At 41.4% G+C, this 25,608-nt stretch overlaps 1 protein-coding gene across 15 annotated transcripts in view; it reads left to right on the forward strand.

Moving 5' to 3' along the window:
• The window catches only part of RBFOX2 (RNA binding fox-1 homolog 2), a 170,984-nt gene that overhangs the window by 125,138 nt on the left and 20,238 nt on the right, over positions 1–25,608 (forward strand). For 14 of the 15 annotated variants that reach the window (XR_001521684.2, XR_001521681.2, XR_001521680.2 and 11 more), the window contains 6 exons: positions 8,286–8,339; positions 17,484–17,576; positions 20,338–20,398; positions 22,774–22,827; positions 22,969–23,061; positions 24,172–24,304. Coding sequence is in view for 10 of the 15 variants with exons in the window: in XM_015628165.2 (XP_015483651.1) it covers positions 8,286–8,339; positions 17,484–17,576; positions 20,338–20,398; positions 22,774–22,827; positions 22,969–23,061; positions 24,172–24,304 (488 nt within the window). In the remaining 5 variants the exon portion in view is untranslated. The remainder of the gene's footprint in view (positions 1–8,285; positions 8,340–17,483; positions 17,577–20,337; positions 20,399–22,773; positions 22,828–22,968; positions 23,062–24,171; positions 24,305–25,608) is intronic. The other variant, XM_015628176.2, reaches the window with a different exon arrangement.

Genomic DNA, 25,608 nt, shown 5'->3' on the forward strand with positions numbered 1-25,608 from the left:
CAAGTGACCAATTCTTAAGAAAAATAATACTTATCTCAAGCACAACACACATTAGAGGGATTAAAAACTTCTTTAATGATAGATAATAAAAAGTAGTAGTTACTTGGGAGATTGCTGTGATCAAGACTGTTTCTTTGTCAGTTTTCCCAGGGATCTGTTTCCTTCACTGTCCTGTTTAGTATGGAGATGGTGCTATTGAAACCTTGCCAGTAAGGTTTGCAGTTTAGAAACTATTTGAGGAGGAGGAAAGAGACAGATAAGGTTACTGTTAGAGAATGAGTAGAAATGCCTGGTTGACTGATGATAACTCAAACAAAAACGTGTTTGATGCAGCTCATTGCAGAGTACCGAGTATGTGGGAATCTATCTGTGCTCTTAAGATGGAAAGCTTTCTTTGGAAAACACTGATTTGGGAGAGTACTAGTGATTGTTTTGATAGTTGTGTCAATAATTCAAAGGGGTTATCAGGTTGAAGGAGGGATGTGATCTTGCTCATGTTCCAAATTGAAAAGACTGTGACTGCATAATTTTATTCAGTTCTGACCAACTGAATTGATCAGTTTAAGACCAAAAGAAATTAACTAGGACTTGGAAGGTGAATGAATTTTTTAACTTGGTAAGGTATTAGGTACATTATTTACTCAGCTTATTAAAAAGAGATATTAGGAGATAAGTCATTTCTAATGCCTATCACAAATGCTTATATATGGGTGATACATACTAACAAGGAGTTCAGCTCTTGTTTACAGTCACAAGATTTTCCAGTTGGAAGCTGTGATTTAACACAATTACTCTTGAAATAAGAAAAAAAAATTCATAGTCATTGAGGCTTATTTGAACAAGGGAACAGCTTACCAGGGAGAAGAAGAGTTGCCATCAGTGTTAAAAACAAATTAGCAACTCCTTTTTCAAAATCTTACTATCCATTTTCTCAGGGACATTCTTTGGCTAATGTGAGCAAGGACTCTAACATGATGGTAGTCATGTTCTCCTGCACTGGTGGTAGGATGTTCCCTTCTTTCTGGACTGTGTATGCAGAAGAAAAGTTGATATTTCCCCTCAACATATTTATAGTCCTTTCAGTTTTGTGCTGTGATAGTGTCTGTGCTTGCACCTCATGGTTGGTAGCTTCAGCCCTTCCCCCTTGTGCTTCAAGAAGCAGTTCTCCTTCCAGTATAAAATTGGCTGGGATAGTCTGGTCATTTCTGGACCTTTGAGTTATATGGACTTTGGAGTCTCCTGGTGAAGATAGAGGGTTGGAAGCCTGCAAGAGGAAGATCCTTCTGTTCCCAAGCTGAATCTTGAATTGTCTCCACAAAAACAAGCAAGTGGATTGTTTTGGTAGATCATATGGACGTTCTTGCACAAAATCTTTCTTACCTGTTGTGAGAGCAACAATACGAGGAGTCAGAATAGATGTTTCTCAGAATTTACTGTGGTGAAATGCTCTTTGGTTAAGTGTAAGATAAAAATAAAGACTATGTTGATGATGGTTGCAGATGAAGGTGGGTTAACACAGTATAGGCTATGAATTTTTGCAGACTCTGGCTTCAGATGGAGACCCTGCTTTTTTAAAAACTTGCTCAATCCATAGCTACCACTTGTAGACTCTTAGCTCTTTCTGCTGGGGAGCATAATCAGCCCAATTGATAACGGGGTTTTGTGTGTTATCAGCTACAGCAGTAATAACCCGTAGATGTTTTCTATAAAAGTGACTATTATGTCCCATTTAATTAATTCCAGTTAATGAAGTTACTAATAATGTCATTTATTACAAGTGACAGAATGGTAGACACTTTTTTTTTTTTTTACATTGGAAAAGGATGACATTAAGGCAGGTAATGTTATCCTTTTCCTTCTCTAAGCATAATTCATATCTATACTGCAAGGTTCTTTGATACATGTTTGTGGTAGACCATTGCTTTGTATGACCCAAGCAACAAAGTTTTGTAAGCTCAGATACTTTTGGAAGCTCTTTCAGCCCTGAAATCTTGGCCTCTGAGGAAACATTTTGTCACTTGGCACTTCCTAAAATATCCTGGTGGATATAATTTCTCATCCAACTTAATTCTGGTGTCAAGAGTGCCAAACACCTCCATAAGCCTATAGTTTGTGGCTAAAGCAATAACAAATTAGACTACAGCTCTGTGTCAGCAGGAATTTGCTAGCATTTCAAGTCTGCATTTGCTAGTAAATAAATTTAACCACAGAAGTAATTAGCAATACACAAGCATTGGCAATGGAAGAAGTACTAGTTGAAGTATATAGGCAGTAATATGATAGAACAAGAAGCTCTGACCTGCAGGTGTTGATGCACTGGGGCCCAAAGTACAGCAATAGCACACTTGCTTAAAGAGACTCTGCTTTCTGAGTGGATTGGACGCCCAAAGGAGATTCTGTCTTCTGGATATCAAGATGTATTTTAGGTTTTTCGTCTCCTGGTACTACTGGCCACCAATTGCATGTAACAAGTCCCACGTGCCAGTATTAGAGAACAAATATTCTGACACAAAGTTGTCTCTTGTAGCTTTTCTTGTTTCCAAGCTCTCCCTGTGATGACAGTGAGTCCCAGCCCTATCACAGGGCGGGACTTTGTTCTTGTTGGTGTTAGAGTTATAAGAGGTGCTGCTGCTTATATTGATAGGTTTCACCTGAACATTTTCTGTAACCACCTTTCAGAAAGGACTTTTGTGCTCAGTGCTGCTTGAACATGGTGCTTTGTCTGCATGGCGGTGGTGTGCAGGGGTGCTTGTGCCCCTGCAGCTGCCAGCAGCTCTTGTACTGCCTGTCTTGCTCTGAGAAAGCTCTCTGCTATCAACTTCTGTACCGACCCTCTGCTGGAAGGCAGCAATGACTGCATCATACATTTATCTAAGATTTTTTAGATTTTCTTATGAGTTACTAGGGGAGTCCGTAGCAAGACTGTCCTGAACATCATTTAGTAAACAGTGCTGTGCTCTAGCTAGATTTAATTGGATAAAAGGCCTGGGTAAAATTAGATGGAGTTGTCTTTTGTTGACCCAGTTTCATATGGATTCAGTCTACATGCTAAGTACTCTCAAATTGATTTTGGAATGTATGCTGCTTTTGTGGGCATGGGTCCAAGTACCTTTCCTGCAGCATCAGTACCAGATTACACTGCAGTCACACCTCTGGGGAATGGCACAAAGCAGCAACAAGGAGCTGGAAGTGTAGACCTGGAAGCTAGACTGGTGTTAAGATCTCTCTCTGGGTGGTGCCCTGTGGTAGTGTTCATCTCCATCTCACTGTTTCATGTGAAAATCTTTTATTTGTGATTTAGAGAACAACAGATGACTGAGAACTGTGTCTGTCATCATGTTTTGGGGGTTTTTTGTTGTTTTGCTTTTTTTTCCTGGGATGGCTGTGGTCTGTAAATCCTGTTAGAAATCTGTGCTCTTTGTGTGGCTTCCTGTTAAATTCTGGTTTCTGAGAAAATGTGTGTTTTGTTGGCCAACAGCTCAATCCTAGTAAGGGCTGCTTGGTGCTTGTTCATTATCTGCTCACTTGGTAAGTGGTAGGGCTTTGGTTCATAAATCCTTGATGCTTCCACCTTCCTGTCAGCAAAGCATAATGGTGTAGCTTGGGTGACCAGGGTTGGCCTCATTGCTTGAAGAAATGTGACTCGGCTTTGGGTGAGAAAGTTGGTGTGCTGATAGTGTAGTTCTGGCAGACCCCACGCTGCCATAACTAAGGGCTGACTAATACACACTATGATGGAGCCAGTCGTGCTCAGCTGAAAGTATATCCATGGAGCTGGAACCTAGGGAAAAGACTCTGTAGCATGGATCTAGCCTGCTTGTAGAATGCTCTTGCTCGTGTGCCTCATGGATTCCCTCACAGGATGCCGGTTTCTTGCCTATTTTGAATGTTGACCATCTTTAAGAATGGACTGTTTGACACTTTTGAAGTTTAGACGGCTCACTGGACTCATCTCTAAGTGAATTTTGTAGGGCTAACAAAACTGCTTGGACATACAGAGTTCTCTTGTAGGGATGAGGTTGTCACACGATGTCTCTCATTATCTTTTGTTGTTCCATGTTTTCTAGAGAATTTGCCTAGTACTCCCTGTTGTTTGCATCTTTAGGATTAAGTTATTTGTCTGGCACATTTTAGAGCTGATTTTGGAAGCTCTAGACAGGGACAGGAGTCGGGGCCAACTGGAACAGAGCATGTAGGAGGGGCCCTACCAAATTGTCAGTGCCTTGGAAGACAAAAGCTTTCTGGTGCCAGATCTCTCAAATTTATGATGTTTAATGTAGCTATGGCCTCAGCTGGAAAAATCTGTTGCCTTCACAACATCTGTGTGGAAAGAAACACACAGCATGCATATATTTCCTTGCACAATGCCCTTGCATCTATGCTAAGGTAGGTCATGTTCAAGCAAGATTTGTTTCTAGTCATAACTTCTGTGTGTTCATATCTTTATGCCTCTTAAATACTGTTACTTCCAATACTCCCTGCTACCATTGTAGAGGGTCTGACTCTCATTTGCTAAAAATAACTGAAAGCTCGTCAAGTTCACTCCAGGGAAGAGACCATTAAGATAAAGCATGATTCTATAGCTCCTTTGCCATGGCATGACCAGAATAACATGTGTATGTCTTCCCATCACATGGCATGTGTGTGAGCAGTTCATGGAGGTGGCTTTTTGCATGACCTGACATGGTATGGAATGCTGGCCTCTTGGTCACATAGTAAGCTTTCTAAATCATGGTGGGGAGCATTGGAGACAGACAGTCCTGCAATACCTTCTCCAGAGGCTGTGCAGACCTCTTAGTAGACGTTCTTAGTAATCAGTGAGTGAGCCAATCAAGTTTGTGATTCATGTCTTCAAGGTTAGAGGTTACAGGGTTAGTCTTCATGGATGACCTAAGCATGGGACTGGTTTTATTTGGCCAGTCCCTATGTCTTTTGAAAAATACAAACATGCCTGTATATACATGATTTATAAAAACTATTATGAGAGCATTTGGTGCTGACCCTTGTATTTAGATTGCCTAACATTTCCCATACAAAAATTGTGACCTTTTGCTAAGGAGCTCTTAAAACTTCGATTGTTTACAATAGACTGTTAACATTTGGTAGGCGAAGCACCATTGGAGAACAAAGTGCCTTTTTATGTTCCACTAAATTAGATTCAGCTTTGAAGGAGTTATAAACTGTTAAAATGAACTAGTTTTTTTTTTTTTCCTGCTTTCATTCTTCAGGAAAATTCTGGCATGCTACCAAAAAAAAAAAGTGCCTTCCAGTGCTGGGACCTGCTGTAAACCATTGCAGCAATGGGGACAGGAGACATTGAGTTAGGAGCTGTGGCAATGGCTGCAGCAGAGCCTTGAAGAGCCCAGCCCACGTCCTTCTGCCTCACAGCCCTGCTTTCTTTCAGGGAATTTCATGGAGCAGAAAATTCCCTCCCCAGCAAACCTCCCTTCAGCAGTCAGCCCCCATTGTCTGTGCTCTTCTCTCCCAAGGAGGTCCTTCTCTCTTGCCTCTTCAAACACCCTCAACTCCTGCGTAGAAAAGAGTTTGGGGCAGTTTTCATGGGTGGATGTAGCCCATTGCAGTAGACGTCAAGCCCGTGTTTGCTGCGACCACAGGCTCTTAATTCTGTCATCTAGGAACGATGTACCTCCATCACCTCGTAGGCAAGGGAGGGCCATGCCACCTCTTGTACAGCTAGGTCAGACCTCTTGCATTCAGTGTCACCGCCGGCATCCTGTCAGCCACGAGAAGTTAAACGCACAGGACAGGGTTTCCCATTGGTGTGGAAGCCCTGCACAGGGAGCTCAGCCCAGCAGGGCTGGCAGGCAGCGCTGGCAGAAATGCCTGAGGATCCAGGCCCAGCCGCGTGTACAGAAAGGGGAGGATGGCACGGCGTAATTGTGCACCAGAAGCGGCACAGTTTGTTCTCTTTCAAGATGATTCTAATGAGGTAGAAAATGGTGATTTTTTGATGGCTTTGAAGATTCTGAAAATAATTTTGGCATTTACATTTAGCGAGAGCCTGGCTGTTTCAGTGTGTGGCAAGGCTAGGCAGCTGAGCTGATCTGGCAGGGGACAGATCCTGCTCTCGGGCAGGGTGTGCTGCTTTCCACTCCTTTTGCTTCTTCGAGCTCTAATGCTCACTGACCCTTCAAGCCACTTCAGATCAGTAAATTGTCAGAACCTTTGTATGTATTCCTTTTCTTGTGCTAGGTTTTCGCGGGATTGCTGAGCTGTATCAGTTTATCTGCAGGTGAGAATGAAAACTGAGGCCACCTCTGGAAGGCTGGTGAGACCAGACAAGGAAAGACAAAGGAGCGGGGACAGCCCTTCAGCAGCCACAAGCTGCTAAATTGGTTCAGCCCGTCATGTAATGATGCTGAGATAGTCCACCAAGAAAGCAATCATGACAATCATGACTGATTCCTTTCATGGTGGTACCAAAGCTGTATGCAACAAAGACAACAAAAAGCAATCAACGGTTAATCTCCTTTATTGACAAGCCCACACCAAGTGTGGGATAGAAATAGAAGACGTATTTTAGCTGTGATTGGCAGAGAAGCAGTCAAAAGAGGATCTAGCATGGATCAAGCTTAAGCTGTTGAGATGTTGAGGTTTCAAGGAAGATGCATGTTTACATTAGCATTATTCAAACTTGTGTAATGTAGGATGTTGTGAATTCAATTGTTCTTGGGATGAATAGAGGATCAAGTATTGTTCTTAAACAATAGAATAGTAAAAACAACATCTGTGAACCAAGATCTCCTTTTTAAGAATGGAGAAGGCAAGCAGACAGAAACTATAGCTAAAATTATTGGAAGTGTTTTGTTTGCTTCCAGACAGTTGTGGAATACTTGTTCAAGGGACTCAGCAACTTTTTATTGCTTAACATATTCAGAGCCTTTCCTCAGTCATCATGGCTCTCTGCTGTAAATGTTCCAGGTTTTCAAAACTGGCCACAAGCCTTTCAAGAAGGGCACCCACAAAATGAGCATTACACCCATTTGACTCTGAATGCAACTGTTATATAAAAAATAAAAAAAAAGGCAAATACTATTTTAAGAATGCTGGGCAAAGGGGAGAGTGTCCCAGTGCCTGTAGTCATCATCTTTTTTAACTCTGAAACCATCCTTTATTTTCTTGTTGGTCCTTCATTTGCTATCAAACTTGAATCAATACCATGTTGATAGAAGTTTTCCTAAATAATGGGATAGGAAAAATTGTTGTAGCATTTGTATGAGTGCAGTATGTGAGTATGTCTCTAGAATGACGGTTACTCCATATATACGCTCCTAAAAACAACACCTAAACTTGTCTTTCTGGAGAGCAGACCTCCAGTTTAGAAATAGAGCACTGACACTTCTGGAGGACGGAGCACTGTGGCCCTCTGTTGAAGTGGTGATACTTTTGCCTCTAGGCTGCTGTTTTGAGTCTGGCTGCTTCAGTAAAATATTTTAATATGTTCCTAGCAAGCTGGAAGATGTGACCCATACATGGTTCCACAGAGGTGATAAATCTCTTTCTGTGCAAAATAGACAGCTCTTTGGAACCCTTTCAGTGCAGAGCTCTCCTTGGGGTCTCCAGACGGAGACAGAGGTCAGAATTCTGTTACGTGTGATAAGCTTGCATACATATTGTTGACCACTTACTGTATATCACAGGTTGAAGTTGAATGATCTTTTTCTGAAAAACAAACTGTTGGAAATTTTCTATTTTCATGGTTTCTGAATCTGCCATCAATTCTTTTGAAGGCTTGGAGTTTTGGAAAATAAAGGGAAGGAAAGAAGCTTTAGTGTTTGAAACCCCTGGGGCTGGGAGTCTTATGTTGCTATCCCTTTCGTAGAAACATCATTGTTAAGTTTCTGTTTGTGATAGCCACTTCAGGAGGAAGATGGAATGCTGAATTATATGTGAGAAATGTTGTTGGATATCTGAGATGAAATCATAGAACCATGTCTTAGATAAAATAGTAGAATGAGGGAAGGAAGAGCTGTTTAGATTAGCAGGGGAAAGATGAGCTTCCTCGAATCCCTGAAACTCTTCTGGAGATTGTTTTCCTTCCTTTAGACTTTTTTGAGAAAACCTGGATTTTGTGACTAAGATGACTTGCATGTCTGAACCCAGGAGAACTAGGTCACATCACTGGAATTTTATGCCTTTTCCTGTATGTTAGAAATGGAAATATTCTCACCTACCTTCTTGTGCCAAGCCAGCCCCTGCAAAAGGTAGGAAAAATGGACCACCACAAATAAATTTTTTTTTTTTTTTCCCTTGTCTCTCTGCAGCAATTCGGGAAAATCCTTGATGTAGAGATAATCTTTAATGAGCGTGGCTCGAAGGTAAGTCCTGTTTCTGTACCCGCTTCTCTTGTTTTGATTGCAGAGTAAAAGGCAGTTCATTGCCTAGAGAACATATTCTGTAGAGATCAGCAGGAATTAGTGTGATGGGGGAAGGGAAAAGCTATTCTGGGGACTGTCTCCGTTCCCTCTGACTCAAGACTCGGAGCATGGTCATTTCTGGGCAGCATGTACAAATGCTCAGAGACACTCCTGTCTCTATGTGGGATCAGGTTCCCCAGTCTTTTGAACAAACAGGGACTCAGTCAGCTGAGCCTTCGTACCAACCTGTTCCCATTGCATTGGTAATGGCTGCCCTGTGAGGAAGGCAGAATAAGGTAAAACAGCTTTATGTGAAGGGAGACTGTAAGAACAAAAGCTAAACTCACCCCCATCCCTGCCATTTTCATTGCATTAAAATACTTCTGTAGAAAAACTGTCATATCTCATATGTGAAAGGATTTTATTTACTCTGTTTTGCAGCCTTCCTTGGCACTTCTGAGATACTGACCTTTCATGTTTGAGATATTTGATGCTTTAATATAAGCATCCTCATTCCACTTGCCCTGCCCCACGTGGACCTCCCCCACAGAATTTGCATTCACACTCCTATTTTCTTCTTACAGATATATTAAGAGGCAAGTTTTGTTGAGGGTTAATGGCAATTTATATCTCTGGAGATGAGATTTCAAATGTTGCTCAGGTCAGCTGCAGAGAGATTCAGTGATCTCTGTCCTAATTGGCAATTGGTTCTCATCACGTAACCAGTATCACCACAATGACAAATTGCTGTGATTCTCTCTCTGCCCAGGAGGTTCAGCACTGGAATAGCAGGGAGTTTTGCAGGTCAGGAGCGAGGTGCATTGCCAAAGCTCTATGGGGGAAGCTTGCACAGTGCATGTCTATACTCTGCTTGACTTAATCAATGCTAAGATTCCCATTTTCAATTAAAACAAAATTTCCCTCCTCCTCACACACACGTGTGTGCACATGTGTGCATGCACACAAAAGGTTTTGAAGTTGCAATTCAGCTAAGCAGTTTTGGTTTAGAGTCTATGCCTTTTGCTTGGATTTGAGGTCCACAGTTTTTATGGTGGCCTCTTTGCTTCAACATGTGTTCTGGGGTATGTTCATGTTCAGAGCCCCCTGCAAATTTCCACCTATGTTTCCCAAGATTCATTCTGAAGTTCTTCAGTCCTGTATTATCTGGAAACCAGAAAGCCATTGTTCTGTAAACAAAAGGCATGAGTTTTAGCCCTTTTCCCTCATCCTCCATTTCTACTTAATACCACGGTTTTTCTTTTGTTTTGTTTTCCACCAAGACAGTCTGAACAAGTAAATGTCTATATGCATTAGTTAGAGTTTTACTTTGCTGCATGGTTAAAAATCTATATGCTTTACCAAAACAATCAGCTGTGCTGAATTTGTAAATATTAATTCTGCTCTCTGCTGTTCTTTTGATATTTATAGGCCAAAGCTACCTGTGAATTACTCTTGATTCTAGTCATTATTGTTTGGTTTTGAGAATAGCCTCTGGCCTCTATCAAATCCCTCCTTGTTCAGATATAATTGCAAAAGAAAGAGCAAAAATAACTGGCCTGGCAAAATGTTCTTCATATCCCACTGCCTGTGCTTTCCAGAGCAGTGTTTTCCTCTTCACACATGAACTTCAGTCTCTCTCTCGCATCCATACAGCCCTGTGTATTAAACGCCCACGGCTGCCCTTTCCCTTCTAGGCAACACTGACATTGAAGGCTTTTCTGTGAAGACTTGATTTATGACTGTGAAAAGTACCTTCTTGTGCTGTTGCTAAAGCCCAAGGCTTCTGGTTTTCAGTTAAAACAAAAATTACTGCTGAAGAGTTCCTTGATTAATGTTACCCTGAACCCTTAAAAATATTTGAAAAAAAAGAAACAAAACAGAGATGTTCTTCTAGTCTTTATTAACCATGCAGTTTTCTACTGCTTTTTTGTCATCTTGCAGCAAAAAGCAGTTGCAAAACTGGTAGCTTATACTGAGGGATGTCCAGAATCTGAACAGAATGAGAAAACAGCCAAAGAGTTATTTCATGGTATTTTTGCATCCTTCTCACCCAAAATAATTCCCGTTTTAAAAAGAATGCAAGATTTTTCCTGCTTAGCATGAAAATGGGAGGCCCCAGTGTTTGAGTGGGGTGTAGCTGCACGAAGCACCTGGTATTCACATAATAATGGAAAAACAAGTTTGGTGATCTGATGGTGAAGCAAAGGAAATGGATCTTTCTGGAGGCCACTCACTCACTCTTGGGTTCTTCCTCCACCTTAGGAAAAAAATCTGAATGCATTTTCCTGCCCTTTGGTTTCCATTCTAATCTAATGATATGAAACCTCTCTCTCTTCTTCTCCTCTCTCTTGGGAATCCGAAAGCAGATGCTCCTGCTGCCTGCCTTGTGCTGTGTTCTCAATGCTCCCTTCCCTTCCCTGGGTTCCTAAGGGTTGTAGTGTTTTGTGTATATGTTTTGTAAATATTTTAAAGGTACAGTGGTAAATCCCAAACTGCCCTGGGTTTGCCCCCACCCAGAGTACGATGGGGTTGAGCAGCGCTTTGTCCCCGCCAAGCTGTGGCGGGAGAACTCTACTGGGATTGCTCCAGTGCTGGTCAGTAGGAGGGACTGGAGGAAACGTTCAGGTAGCATTCTTCATTTTGAATCCACCTGAGATGACCAGGCAGTTTTCTTCGACAGCTGGGGAAGCTCTATCAAGCTGGCTGCATCTTCAGGATCTCAGTGTACTTAAAAGGTTTGGTGACCAAAGAGAGGTGGCTGTATCCATCACAGCCACCTCTCACACCAGGTTCTTTCCGAAGTGGTATTTGTTGACTTTCTCTATCACAGCAGCGTAGCAGGCAGTTAATGAGTTTTGCTGATTCTTCTCTCAAAGCAATGTGAATTCTTGTTTTGTAACTCACTTTTTTCTCAGATTCAGTCTGTTTAGTAGGAATATATGGGCCCTGGTAGACCTCACACTAACAGTGCTTTGCTGCGTGTGAGAAACAAGATAAAAACTTTAAACATTCCTTCAATTACATTTTGTTTTCTTCTTGTTTAATAGAATTACGTCAGTCTTCCCTTGATGTGTTTGGCTTTTTTTGCTTGCTTCCAGGAAATTAGCTGTTTGTTTCATTTATCCTGTTTACCATTACATTTCTAGCTCTGACTGGTATAAGTGCCTTTAAATAGCATTCTGCCCATGGTTGCAGTTTACCATGCACTTCACTGAACCGTGAATAAAACACCTCCAGAGGAAGTCGAGAGGATTCCTGCTCCTTTTGTTAGTGGAGATGCATCCTCTAGATGCGTATTTTGCCACTATTGTGCTGAGTTGAACAAGTGGACATATTTGCAGAATTAATGCAGTCTGCCTGTGTAATGAGTACCCTGTGGCATTTGTAAAACTGCAGGGGAAGGGAATCCAAGCTCTTTGCTCACCAGCTGTGTACCGTGTGGCATTCCAAGATGTGCCCTCAATGACATTCAGAGACCAGGAGTACGTAAGCACACAGCAAAATCTTGGCTGAATAGGGAGTGGGTTTTGTTTGTTTGTTTGTTTTCGGTTTGTTGTTTTTTGGGTTTTTTTTGTAGCTTTTTAAATGGTTGGAGTTCATATTAGCGTAGAGTAGCTTCTGGTTTCAGGGTACTGCAAGTTTATATCCTTCACTGACTTCCACTTGGGAGACCCAAATCTACAAGTTCTTGTAGAGAACGATAGTGTCTAGAAGTGCTTCATATTTATTTTAAAAATTAGTCATATTGTGGGTTACGAGAGAAATTGCATCTGTTGGTGTTTGGATTTATGTAAGTAAACCTATGGTAACTAAAAACTCATGCGAAAGCTGTGTGGATTTTTAAGTTTGCAGTTAACTGTAGGTTAAGATAAGAATGTGAATATAGGTTTTGATAATGGTGCCTTAAAGATTTTAAGTTTGCATCTGCATTTATTTATTCTTTAAATGGAGTTGAGCCACTCTGATCCTGGACCTAGTTTCCACTCAGTGGAAAGCCCCTTATTACATAAAATTAATTAGAAGTCTTGTTTTCATTTTAATTCTATTTTTATAATTTTTGTTCAGATGTCATCAGTTGAGCCAGAAATACGGTGTTATTAATACAATGAGGTTTAAAAACAAAATACTGGTGACCAGCATCGCTTTCTCAAGTCACCAAATCCCTTTAGATTTTTTTTAGTTTCATGCCTTGAAGTCTGCAATACTGAACTAAAAGAATCAATTAGTCCATACACTGAACTGATTTATTTAAACTTGAATTTCAGTTTGAAGTTTATGGTTTCATAGTATAAGCTGATCTACTGCTCCTGTGGGAATGCTTTTCCTTCCAGCTGTGCTCATTTCACTATGCATGGAACTGGATCGAGGTGCTAAATTAGCAAGACACTGATGCAGCAGGGAGAGAAATGAGCTTGTCTTCAGCCAATTCAGCCTGTTGAACTCAGACCATGCAGTGAGATCCAGCATCAGCTGAAGGGAAGAGGAGCAGCACACACCTGGGGGATGTCTGGGGCCGTGAAGCCCCTGTCCTGAGCTGGCTGGAGCTGCTCTGAAGCCCCAGGCTCTCGCTGCCCAGCAGTGCAGGCTGGGCTCCCGCTCCTCGCTGCTGGCCTTTGCCCCCTCTACTGTTTCTCAGCAGGGATTGGCAGTGGAGCAGCTCAAGCTGGACTGTGGGACTGACAGAGCTTAAAAATAACCCTGCAGGTTTTTTTGAAGATACACTTACTTTTTTTTTTTTTTAAGTCAGGTTAATTCCTGCATCTGACTCACCAGATTGCACAGGTACACTGACAGGTTCTACATGTGCATGTTCCTTAATGCAAAGTGCGGCACTGGGGCCGGGAGGAGTTGGAAGAGCTACTGAAATGGTGGTGGCTTGGTTTACACAGATGTTTTCACCAACTTGAAGGGTGCAGTTGTGTGTGTATCTTCAAAATTTGTTTCTGGGTTTTGTGCTGTGTTGCTGTCGGTGCATTCAGTCCTGCTCATCTCCGGTGGATTATAGCTGAAACCCTCCTACTCTTTCCAAATGCTTTGGAAACAGGTAGCCTAAACTGCTGCCTTTTTGGCCATTTTTTTCAGGCTTCTAAAAGTTTATTACAGAACTAAGGGGAAAAAAAAAAGAAAGAAAAAACTTGGTTAGAAACAAGCACAGCAGCAGATGACAGCAAGGCTGGTTGCTGGCTGTGCTCCAGTGGTACAAGGCAAAGACGCTGCTGCTGATGTGACTGGTCTAAACTCCATGATGAACAAAGGGTTAACAATGCATGGATTTCAAGGGGCTCTGTTTAGTTTTCTTTGGTTTTATTTTTTTTTATTTTACTTTATTTTATTTTTGTTGTTGTTTTTTGTTTAATTTCTGTGTTCTGGCCACACCCAGGAGAACCGTCTGGTTTTGATTTCTCCCTTTACGGTTACATGGTAAATTTTCTTTCTCATTCTTCAGAGATGGAAACGTTCAAATACTATATATATATATATATATACATTTATTATTTTTTTTTTCACTGCTCATCATGTTGCTTGTTATTTATTGCAGAATCTGAGGCCAGACTAAAAAGGTGACAGTTACTCGGTCTCTTCAGGTCCTTTCAATAAACTTTTGGGTAAAAAGGAGTTAGTCTGGTACTGCAAATTACTCACTGGTCCTAAAAATGTTTGTTGGAATTTAGTGTTTTCTGGGTTAAACTTATTTTCTGCATGGGAGAAGTTCATGGCAGTTGCTGGTGGGGAGGAATTGTTGAAAATTTTAGCCTTGTTATCATAACAGCGTAATTAAACTATGTGTATAATCTAAATTTTAGAAAACCTAAGTATGTTTTTAGTCCAGGATCTTCCCTTCCTCTGGCTCCATACATATTACTATGGGTATGTACCCAGTACCTGCTATAAAGCTAAGCTAGTAAATATTAGATACCTGCCCCATCTTTATTTTTTTCTTGCTTTGTTCCTTTTTTTTCTTTCAAGGTCAAGACAACCTTGCTGAGGGAAAACTGAGAATTGTTTATTGCATATGTATTTAGGTACAAATTAATCCCTATTCTTTACAGGTCATCTGTGAGAAGGAATAAAAAATACATGTATGTTGTTTTTTCTCCCACTTCAGAAACGTGTGTGTATATATATATAATTGCTAGTTTTTAAACTTAGAAATAACAAAAATGTCAAGTGTGGCTCACCTGTTTTTCCTGATGAAAATTTAAATGTCTAAGAGATGCATTAGTATGACAAACCAAGAGGACACAAATACTAACTGCCATAGTCAACTATGTAAAGCATTAATTCAGCATTGATATTAAATGGTGCTCAACAAAGAGTTGCACAAGCTGAGGGCTGATCTGTCAATAAAATATGGTTAATTAGTTCTGTTGTTCTGAATCAGATTAATTCTGGTTTAATTCACATTGTTAATTATATTCATATAGTCTGCATGTGGATTGTATGCTGCCTTGAGTTAACTTAATAAAAATACTGAGAATTCCTACTCAGTTTAAAGATATTTAATGATAATGTAGTTTTTTTAAATCCCATACGGACTTCGCTAATTGCAAACAGATGTGAATTAAAATAGTCTTAGTTTGGTTCTAGCTTGCACAGATTAATGTCTAAAAAATTACTTTCCATCTGTACTCCAGTTTTCAGTTCACATCATCACTGAAGACATAAATTTCATTTGGTCTCCACAGGCTTGTCTAGAACAAACAGAAATTTTAATGCAAAAAGAGAAGAGGGAAATAGAAATTTCTGTTGCAGTCCTTACCTCCCCTCCTCCCCCCAGCCTTTAAAAGATGTTTTTTCCCTGTTATACAGAACCAGAGGAAAAGGTGTTACTCTATTTCTCAGGCTTGCCTTTTTCTGTAGGGGCTCTTTAAAGCAGGCACAACACCCTATTCCTTCATATTCTGCTTTGCTACTACATCCTCCTCGGTTCTCTGCAACATATTTGAGAGTTATATGCAGTTGGGCTGTTTTATTAGCCACTGTGTCTTGTAGCTCTGATTTTAATTCATTTAAACAGGGAAAACTTCTATGCTGTTCTGAAAAAGGCATCATTTTGTTATTTATATAGCTCTTTATTTATAGCTGGAGAAATGAAATTATCTGAAGCTTTAGATTATTGGGTTGGAGCCCAAAGGAGCGTTTTCGTTGATCTCAGCATTGCAGTACTGGCTAAGATCATTTATTATTTCTGTTCAGGGGGGAGAAAAAAAAAGTCAACCTCCCCCCTCCAAAAACCAACAACCACCACCCTGCATTTAACAAATTTGTAGCAGTTTTATGCTGGAAACCTAGCTGTGGATGCTAAAGACCAGCTTGTCACTTAAACAGCTTGGGCTGTTTAAGATTAGTATTGAAAAGACCTTTAAAAATTACTTGAAGAATAATGGCTTGCTTGTGTCTCATTGCTAACAATGATTAGAAATCAGCATGCTATCTGTTTTTTGGGATGTCCAGTCCAAACATATACTGACCCCAAGGTGCATGAAGGAGGTTGCCTGGCTAGCATGCCCCTTCCCTGAAAGGCATAGCTGTAGGATCACTCTCATCACCTCACTCTTCCATTAATAATGGAAGGGAGTTTCCATTGCATCAAATGTAAGCTTTGTTGTTATGCTCCTGAGGGTACTGGAGCCAGTGGAGATTACTCTCTGTACATTAAAGCAGTATTTGCTTTATACCAAGCCACAGGAGCCAGTTATTGCTGCTTTTAAAATATCCTGAAAGCAGAATGTAACAATGCTTTTTGTTTGGGTCCACTCTCTCTAATGGCATGAAGAGTGTCTCATCACAGTTGTCTGTATTAAGATGCCATTCGCTCCTAGTTAAAATCCTAATTCACTTTGTCATGTTGGCTCTCTCTTAATGTCAGTGCACTCATCTCTGTGGAAGGAATCATGGTCTCTTACCCTGTCCTGTCCCACCATTGCATGAGTTGGCAGCAGCATGAGCATGTGTAGGACAGGTGTGTGTTGCTTGTGCCTTCATGGATGTGGTTAACCTGAATTTGTCTAACTAAAGTGATGTTTTGGCAATCCTCGAGCCTTTGTGGTTGCTCCAAGCAGGGCATGTCAATTTTTCTGGAAATTTCATGGTCTAACTAGGCAGAGATCTGTTGCTATCCACAGCGCAGAGGTTGCCATCTCAGAACAAAGCTGAGTAAGATAGGTAGCAGGGCGGGAGGGAGAGGTAGCAGAGGGTGAGCAGTGTCATACAAAACCTACCTTGACCAATGAATCAGTATTTAAGTGTTTAGATTTACAGTCAAGTCCACCACAGTACTCAGAGATAAGAATATTTTGGATCTACAGTATGTGATACTCTAAATCTTCACATTAAATATGCTTATTTTATGGTGCCACCTAGAAGCCCTCCTTACTTCCAGGGACCCATGTATCATTGGGGAAGTTATAGGCTTAGGAATAGACATGATCTGTGCCCTGAAGAGCTTACAAGGGATGCTTTACAAAGAGCCCTTCCTCTCAACAGTGTTCTAAGGTAGGTAATTATTACTGTCTCCATACTACAGGTGGGAAGAACAAGGTTCAGTGTTTGACTTGCCCCAAAGCTTCGCAGAATTCGTGGTACCAGGCATGAACTCAGATTGCTGCTCACTCTTTTAGCAGTTTCTCAAGAAAACAAAGTGCTGCTCAGTGTTGATGGTCCTGTACTGTGTCTGGGTTGGGGTGGGGACCTACAAAATCTGTGTTCATTGAGAGGGGAGTGAAGCCCCAATTGGGCTGGCCCAGCTTGTCATGTCAGAGCAGGGTTTAGTGTTTTTAAGCAAAAAACCAAAACAAAGCAAAATGAAAAATTGTCTCGAGTAACTTTGTATTCTTTTTTGGTCTGGCCTCAATTGCTTTTATGTTTTCTTTTTTTTTAAATTATTCTTATTATTCTTATTATGATTACAGTTCCTTTTTTATTGATTTTAATTTCTTTCATTTATGAAACATGCATGAACCAACAATGTGACTCTAGGAGGTTATTGCTGAGTTGTGCTGATGTCGATTTCATACTGTGATATTTTTTCTCTATTTACCTAGAGATCAGTATTTCAATATATAACGATGTGCATGTTTTCCCCCCTTCTCCCGCTGCATGCAGGGATTCGGGTTCGTAACTTTCGAGAATAGTGCTGATGCAGACAGGGCCAGGGAGAAATTACACGGCACCGTGGTAGAGGGCCGTAAAATCGAGGTGCATGTCTTCAGTAATTCAATTTCTTCTTTATATTTATTCTTTTGATTTCTTTTTGTGTCTTGCCTCACTTATTTCACATTTGGATCCCAGTCTTGTGTGTGCGTGTGTTTGTGTCTGTGTCCTTCACCTCCCTGCACTGAAATGTATAGAAGTTTACACCCTTTACAGAATATTTTTATTGTTGCTTTGGGTATCTTTTTTTCCTTTTCTTTCTTCTTTTCTTAAGTTTTATTCCCACCCACTCCAAATTTTTGCCCTTCTGCTGTCTTGATTTTTCCTTTGCTTCAGTTTGCGAGGCTCCGATTTCCTGTTACCAGGCCTGAACAAAACTAACTGAAAGAGTACTGTCCAACTTCTAACTGTGTCCAAAAAAGAAAGCAGGGGGCCAGCCAGTATCCTCTCTTTCCTCTGAGGCCAGTTCTCCTCCATGCAAGTGTGAGATGATGCTTGTGGGAGGGGTGGGGACGTGTGGGGCAGCAGCCCCGAGTGGGCTGTGCTATACACATTGCTGGTTTCTTGATCTGCCCGTGGTCAAGAATAGGTTTGGTGAAAGCTAATCCTAAAAGTTTGCTAGCTCTCACCACTGGGGAGGGGGAAGGGTTAATGTTGGTTGGCCATCGTGGCCATATGTTGGGCATGCCTGGTGTTGACCAGTTTGGTGTTCCACTGTGTTGAAGGCTAACTGGCATCATCCCTCTCTCCTTCTTTCTTTAAAAAAAAACCAAAAAAACAAAAAACCACAAACCAAAAAGTACAAATATTGAAACAAAAAAAGCCGCCGTTTTTGAGTAAGATGTCTGCATATTTTGCTTTTTTTTTTTTCTTTTTTTTTTTCTGTTTTGTTTTGTTTTTTTTTTATTTCCCTTTCCGATGGTTTAGCGTTTAGGGCCCTTCACTTGACTCACTCTTTCCATGGTAACTATACACAATGCTGGCGATGGTACGAGTTGGCGGTAAGTGAAACAAAAGTGCTAGAGAAGAAGCTTTTTCTTTTTTTTTTTTTTTAAATTTTTCTTAAAATTACAAAAAAAAATTAAGAAAGAAAAAATCCATCTGCCATCTCACATTAACACTACGAAATGTGATTTGACTTGTTGTCCCCACCCACCTCCTTCCCCTTCTCCCCCTTTTATTTTCAATGCTGTTGAGTAATGCCGCCTGGACTTTGGATGTACATATTGTTTTGTAGCAGTCTGAGCTGTTTGATTACTGACTTCATGGTGATTTCCCCTTGCACATCTTACTCAGAGTTACTGAACTCCAGTTTGGCTGGTTTTTATTAATGCACCCATTTCCTCTTCTCTCTCTCCTGCCCCTTCTGCTGCTCTTTCTATCTGAGACCTGTTTGTAGCTGTTACTGTTTGTTTTCTCTCTTTTTCTTTCTGCCCCCTCCCCAGTTTATTTCTTTACTAAGTTAAATGCAGCTGTTGGTCTCTTTGCTGACTGGTGGTTTCTGACTGGTTCTGGCAATTTTTCCTTTAAGTGCTTGTGTTGCACTTCGCTGTAGCAGCTGATTTCAGGCACTCGCTCCATCTAATGATTGTCTGTGAGACCCTACCCCCTCACTCCTCCCCTCCCCACCCTCTGAATCAATTGTGGTGTGTTTTTTTTCTTTCTTTTTTTTATCTGTGTGTGTTTAACTGCATGCTCTCAGTCTCATCATTGTTGTTTCCCATTCTTTCTTTTTTAAATGTGTAATGTTTCTATTGTTTTGGGTCTGAAACAAGAGTAAAATGTAGCTTTGGACTCCCCACCCTGTGTACACCCAACATCTCAAGGGCCCGAGGCAGCTTCTATTCTTGTATCCGTTTTCTTTTCTTTTCTTCTTCACCCTGGCCTCCATTCCCATTTGGCATGGGTTTTGATAAATTATTGATGATACATAAAGACTTCACCCTTCTTGCAAGAGCTTTGAGGCTGACACGGGGCTGCAGTAACTTGGCTTCCAAACTAGTTCATCTTTTCTTTATCAGCACCATCTCTGCAGTAACACCCCACTTGCTTGAGCAGTCAAACCGCTTGGAACTACGCACAGCTCTGTAAAGAGGGTGGAGGGCACAGTAAACCCAAAAATGGTCCAGGTCTGCTGCTATGTATTCTTTTTGTCCCATGAGATTTGTGACAAGGAAAAAATAATCTGGAAAAAGACCTGAAAATGGTGGGTGTAAATCAGTAAACGTAGATCACTGAAACAGTTGGTCATGTTCCAGAGATTTCCTCAAGCCTTGGGAGTTCAAATCTAATGCTGAGGGACTCCAGGCTACCTTTTTCTACCCAAGTGTCCTGCCAGTGACCTGCTGGGCCCCAATTCCAGCAGTGGGCTTGAGACACAAGTCAGCTTGTACGTCACCTGGTTCAATCCCCTGCCCTGGGCTGCAGAAATTATTCCTGCCTCTTGAACAGAACCTGGACAAAGCATCTAGGGTTTTGCCCTTTTGATCACTGAGCTGTAAATAATCCCGTGCCTAGGGATGTCAGGGTGGTGGAGAATCTGCACTTTACTCTTGTTGGCCTTTTGTTTAATGCATAATTTTAAAATGCCACGTTTAGCTGTAACTTTTATAATTAAATGGCATCTGTTAAAAGTAATTTAATGATTGCATTAATGTAAAATTAGCTGTTTAATTTTTTTTTGCTCAGAGAAGTATAGTGTGTATGTGTGTGTGTGTGTGTGTGTGATACCTGAGAGTTTTTCACCATTTTTCCTAACTTTCTGTGCTTCCTTCCCTCTCCTCCCCCTCCCCTTTCTTACTTTTAGGTTAACAATGCCACTGCAAGAGTGATGACCAATAAGAAGATGGTCACACCTTATGCAAATGGTAAGAGAGACTGTTTGTACTAATGATGAGCTGAAGAAAGACAAAAGTGAACAGTTATGACTTCTGCTCCGGACCAAAAGAAACCAATAAAACCCCACAAACTCTAATTTGTATAATTATACCATCCAGTGTAACCCTAAAGTTTTTGTGGAAGAATACCATTTTCCAGATGGAGAACTGGGGACAGAGAGAAGTAGGGACATGCCCAGAGTGGCCAAGATGGGTAAAGGTGCCAAGGACCAATGGGTTGCCTGCCCTACTACTGCAAGCTGATTCTGTATGGTGTGCAGAACTCCTGTGTCTCACTGCCATCACTTAGATACCTAAATATGAATGCAGAAACATAACTTAAGGTGCATAATTAGCTTAATAACTTAAGATAGGTCCGTTTAGGTTCTGTCTGTAAAAGTACAGCTGTTCCCAAGCAACCAGCAAAACAGAGCATTTGCACTGCTTGTTTGCTTGCTTTTTGTTTCAGAGTGTGCCTGTGTTCAGTAATTTTCCAGTGAACCTAAACAGAGAAAGACCAAGTTGTTTGGGTAATGAAGAATCCTGTTTCATTGGGATATCTTGTTGTTTCTCTGTGCAGTCATTTTACTTCATAGGCATATATAGCTAAAATTTTAAAATTTTAGCATTTAAAATGCTAAAAAGTTATTCTCCCAGCAGAGCTGAATTCAGCTTTGATAAGGATTTTGAATCTGAAACAAGCAGCAAAGCTCTTTTCGGTGTGAAAATGTTCCCAAACAGTTTCATCAAGGCAAGAAGCTGCGTACAGGTAGTTGCTAGTGTGAGAATCTGTTTTGATTACCAAGACTCCAAACTCAGAAGATAAACACTTTTTATGTTGCTCTGCTGCTGGCTTACTGAGTGGCCCCTGCAAGTAAATCTTACTATGGGTACAGAACTGGGGAAATAGGGCCAAGCAAAAGGCCTGGGATTCTGGGTCACAGTACCTGGAAGGAACTAGGAAACTGTGTAGCAAAAGGCAATGCTTCCCTGGTATATTGTCCTGAAAGCAAGGGCATAATATTTCATGAATGTGACTGTTTGGTAACAAAACTTGGCTTACTTGTGAAAGTGATAATGTACTAGCATATTTTGCTTTTGCAGCCAGCAATTTAAAGCCAGCTTTAAAGCTATGCAAGGGAATTTAGTATTAGACCAGGCTTAAGGCATACTGGCAAGTATGTTTGCACAACTGTTATTGAATTTGAGACTTGATAGTCCACTTGTTGCCACCACTGGAATATTTCGCCATCAAGGTGAGCAGTGCAGCAGCAGTGTGCCTGTACTTGCAGTGAGAGCCTGCTCTGCATCTGTCATTGATACTCTGCCAGCAGGTGAAGGGGTGCTGTTGATGGGCTGCGATTCACAGAGTTGTTCATAGGGCTTCTAGAGTGGTTAGAGGTGTTAAAAGTTCAGCAAGTGCACCGGGGCTCCGAGACAGAGGAAGCATATAGATTTATTTAAATAAAAATGCCTCTGTGATTGCTAGCTGAACAGCTAAGATCTTTCCTGAAAGGAATGCTTTGTGGAAGCCAGCCCAGATCACATTAACTTTATACCTCTTTCCTCCCCCATTAGAAAGATGGAGGGGGAAAAGACAGATAGGTTTCTAGATACGACTGGAAATATGTACCAACTCATCCCCATACTTCTTTAAGCCTTACTCTCTTGTTGCTTTTATCTTGGTGATTTGCAGTTCTTGCCAATTATCCAGATTATACTGAAATCATTTCTCTGTGAAGGCTTTCACCTGAAAAGCAGCATAAAGAGGGCAAGAAATGCTAAAATAACAGTGAGGAGAAAGTGTGAGATGAATAGAATGATTTGGTTTTATGAACTATAGTTGCATAATGCAGTTAATGAGGAAATTCAGACACTGTTGCTTTTTAGCAGATATCTAGCAGACAAAACAGAAGGGTTTTTTGAGAATTCAGAGCTATAAATTGACTTGCCTGAGATGACAGTCTGGGCTGGTGGCTTTAGAGAGGGCTTGGATCTGCAGTGTTCCCAGTGAAAGTAGGGAGGAGCTGTCAGCAAGGCTCCTGCAGGGAATGCCAGGTCGCATGGTGCTCATGGCGAATATGCATATAAGGTAGTTGGCATTCCCAAAGCAGTGCCTCTGCCTGCTGTGGATCAGCTGATGTTTTGTGATTCCCTCCAATACAGCAATCTGGACCTAGAGCTTGACGTTAGGAAAAGGCAGTTGGCCTCCATCTACACCAAGGGGGATTGAGGCAAAGCAGAAATTGGAAAGAGCTGTGCATGTGAAGCTGGGGCGCATGCAAGAGACCATTCCCCCTACCCACGCTGCCCGTTCCTTCTCTTGGTGTAGATTTTGGCATTCACTGCAGTCTTTGTTGTTTCAGGTTGGAAGTTGAGTCCTGTGGTTGGAGCGGTGTACGGCCCTGAGTTATATGCAGGTAGAGCTTAAGTAGACACTTCCACTTCTGCCATTTAACTGCAGTGGTGTTTGTTTATGTTCTGAATCTGCTGTTTCTTTATAACCTTTTTACAGTTTTGTTTTTGTTTTTTGTTTTTTATTCTTTTTAAAATTGAATTAGCGTCCAGCTTTCAAGCAGATGTCTCGCTGGGCAATGACGCCGCAGTGCCCCTGTCAGGAAGGGGGGGTATTAACACTTACATTCCTTTAATCAGTAAGTAGCCCTCAATGGCCCCTGTATTGTTACTGTGTTTGAGTTAATGATGACCTGTTACCCTTCTTCCCTCCAGTCTGTATAATATATACTTGAAAGGATGGGTCTCGCTGGGAATGAATTTACCTTGAGCCAAAGTATAGTGTGCAGTTGTTGTATCTTGTTCATCTGCAGCGTCTTGCTGTACTGCTGAATGGGTCCTTCTGAACGACGAGGAGGCTGCAGAACAAGGGGAGGGTGTGTGAGGAATAGGCTTGCTCTCCTTGCTCTCCTCCTCATTTTGAAATTGAAACCAAACAGACAAATCCCTAAAGTACATATTATACAAGCTGCTAAACTGCGGGTCTGCAGGGCCCCTAGTGGCATGCACCTGGATGCACGCTGGGTTGGGTTTGTGCCCTGGGACTTGTTCCCTCTCAGTATCTGTTCATGATGTGTTTGCAGATGCCTCTGAGGTTTTACAAAGTTTCATCACGAGCGATTTACTTCAGTTTAAAGCATAATAATAGAGGCATCTCTATATGTGGTGCCAGTTATTGGTCACACTTATTAAATGAAGGTGGGCTCTCAGTAAACTGGCACTTTATGGGAAATTGCTGCTGCTGTTATATGGGCTATCTTGTCTTTCAGGCTTTAAAATGAACATACAGAGGATTGGGTGGCAAAGAGTGGGAGGGGAAAGGAGGGAAGAGACTGATGTAAGTTGGTTGACTTTAAGGGCCTCTTGACAAATTATTTTAAAGAGCCTCTGAAGTTTTGGAAGAACTGCGTGCTGTATTGATAGTAACTCCCCGCGCTTCTCAGACTCTAACCAGACTGCATGGCGGTGTCAAAAGGTGGGGGGATTTGATCCCTATTTGGGGTGGGTAAGGCATGCCAAAACATTAACCTCTTGCATGCCAAACCTCTCTGCAACCCTTCTTCCCCCAAAGGCCATGGTGTAGCAGGAAGTATGTATGGGATGCTTGCTGGGTTATAAGCATGTCCCTCTGCAGGACTGATGCCAAATGTCCCACCGCTGTGGAGCTGTTATGTCACTTTGTTTGAAGCAGGTGCTTGTTGGGTCAGAGCTTGAATCCTTTTCACCTTCCACCTTGTCTGTCTTTACAGTTCCAGGCTTCCCCTATCCAACTGCAGCCACCACAGCCGCCGCATTTCGGGGCGCCCATCTGAGGGGCCGAGGAAGGACAGTGTATGGGGCAGTGCGGGCAGTACCTCCCACGGCCATCCCTGCCTACCCAGGGTAAGCACTGGTCACAGGAGCAGAGTGCTCTGCACAACCGTGTCAAATAGCTAATCAGTTAACCAAAAAACCCTAAAATTGTCTGGATGGTGAGAGTCAAGATCTTGCTAGTGCCAGAGCATTCTGCACATGATGGCATCCAGTGGGGGCAAGTCTAAATTTTTCTGAGTTAAGTTCTTGACTGAAAAAATTTTCAGTACTTGCAATAGCTTAAAGTGCTGATGGGTTCCTTCTCATAATTTCTCAATTTGTCTGTATATGGTATTTTTCATCCATTGACCCAATATGTTATAGTCCTGCTGAGAAGGACACAAAGAGAAGATCTAAAATTCCTGAAAAGGTTCTGCTCTTTGCACTCTATTTGTGTTTCCATATTCAGGAATGAGGAATATTATCCATTACCTTCATGCCTCACCATCTGGCAGTAGGACACAGAAGAGCCAGTTACCCACAATGGATTTGCTTTCTTTGTTGGAGACGGTTTAAAAAGGTTTAAAACAAAGATTAATCAAGTCCATTAATTTAAAGCTGGGAGTGTTTGGGATGTAAAGAGAATGATAATGCAATGAAGCAATGGCAAGTTTGTGGCCTTGGCGTTCTTTGCCCTCAGATTTTCACCAGTAATGCAGTGCAGAAAATGCTGTTACAAAGGAGTATTCCACTGTTTAAAAGTAGAGGGAACTAGGTCTATATGTGAGTTTTGTTTTGGGTTTTTGTTGGTTTGTTTAAATGTGATGGAATGACAGCTAAATCAGCAAATCCCTTCCAAACTGTCTTTTTTTTTGGTTGTTTTGTTTCTGATTTTGAGGATGCTTTAATCATATTGTCTCTGGAGTTCTATTTGCCATATTTTCCAGGCAATGTTCTCAGAAAGGAGTAGAAACGAATCCTCCAACACAGATGTGGACTGACCCTTCTTTTCCTATACACTAGGCCCAAAAGGGAAGAAAAAAAATCATAAATCTTTTATTGAAAAGGAAAGTGGAATCCATACACATCAGTGGAGGGAGCTGGCCTGATATATGCTGGATAAGCACACAATACCTTCTGCAGCAGATTAAGTGATGAGAGCTACTGTGACCCTTTTTGAGTCTAGTCTGATATTGAAAGTGGAGCTCCAGGAAGCAAGATGCAATGGTCATGTATCTGTCTAGCTTTCCTCTTTGGCAATTTTGGCAATGTTTGTATTTAATTCACCTGAAGACTTTAAATGAAACCTCATCTAAACATTGGTCTTCTGAACAGTGTTTCTTCTGGGATTTCAAATCCACTTTTTTGCCACCACTCCTAGTTTACATTCTTTA

The sequence above is a fragment of the Parus major genome, chromosome 1A (assembly GCF_001522545.3).
Source record: "Parus major isolate Abel chromosome 1A, Parus_major1.1, whole genome shotgun sequence".
Taxonomy (NCBI): domain Eukaryota; kingdom Metazoa; phylum Chordata; class Aves; order Passeriformes; family Paridae; genus Parus; species Parus major.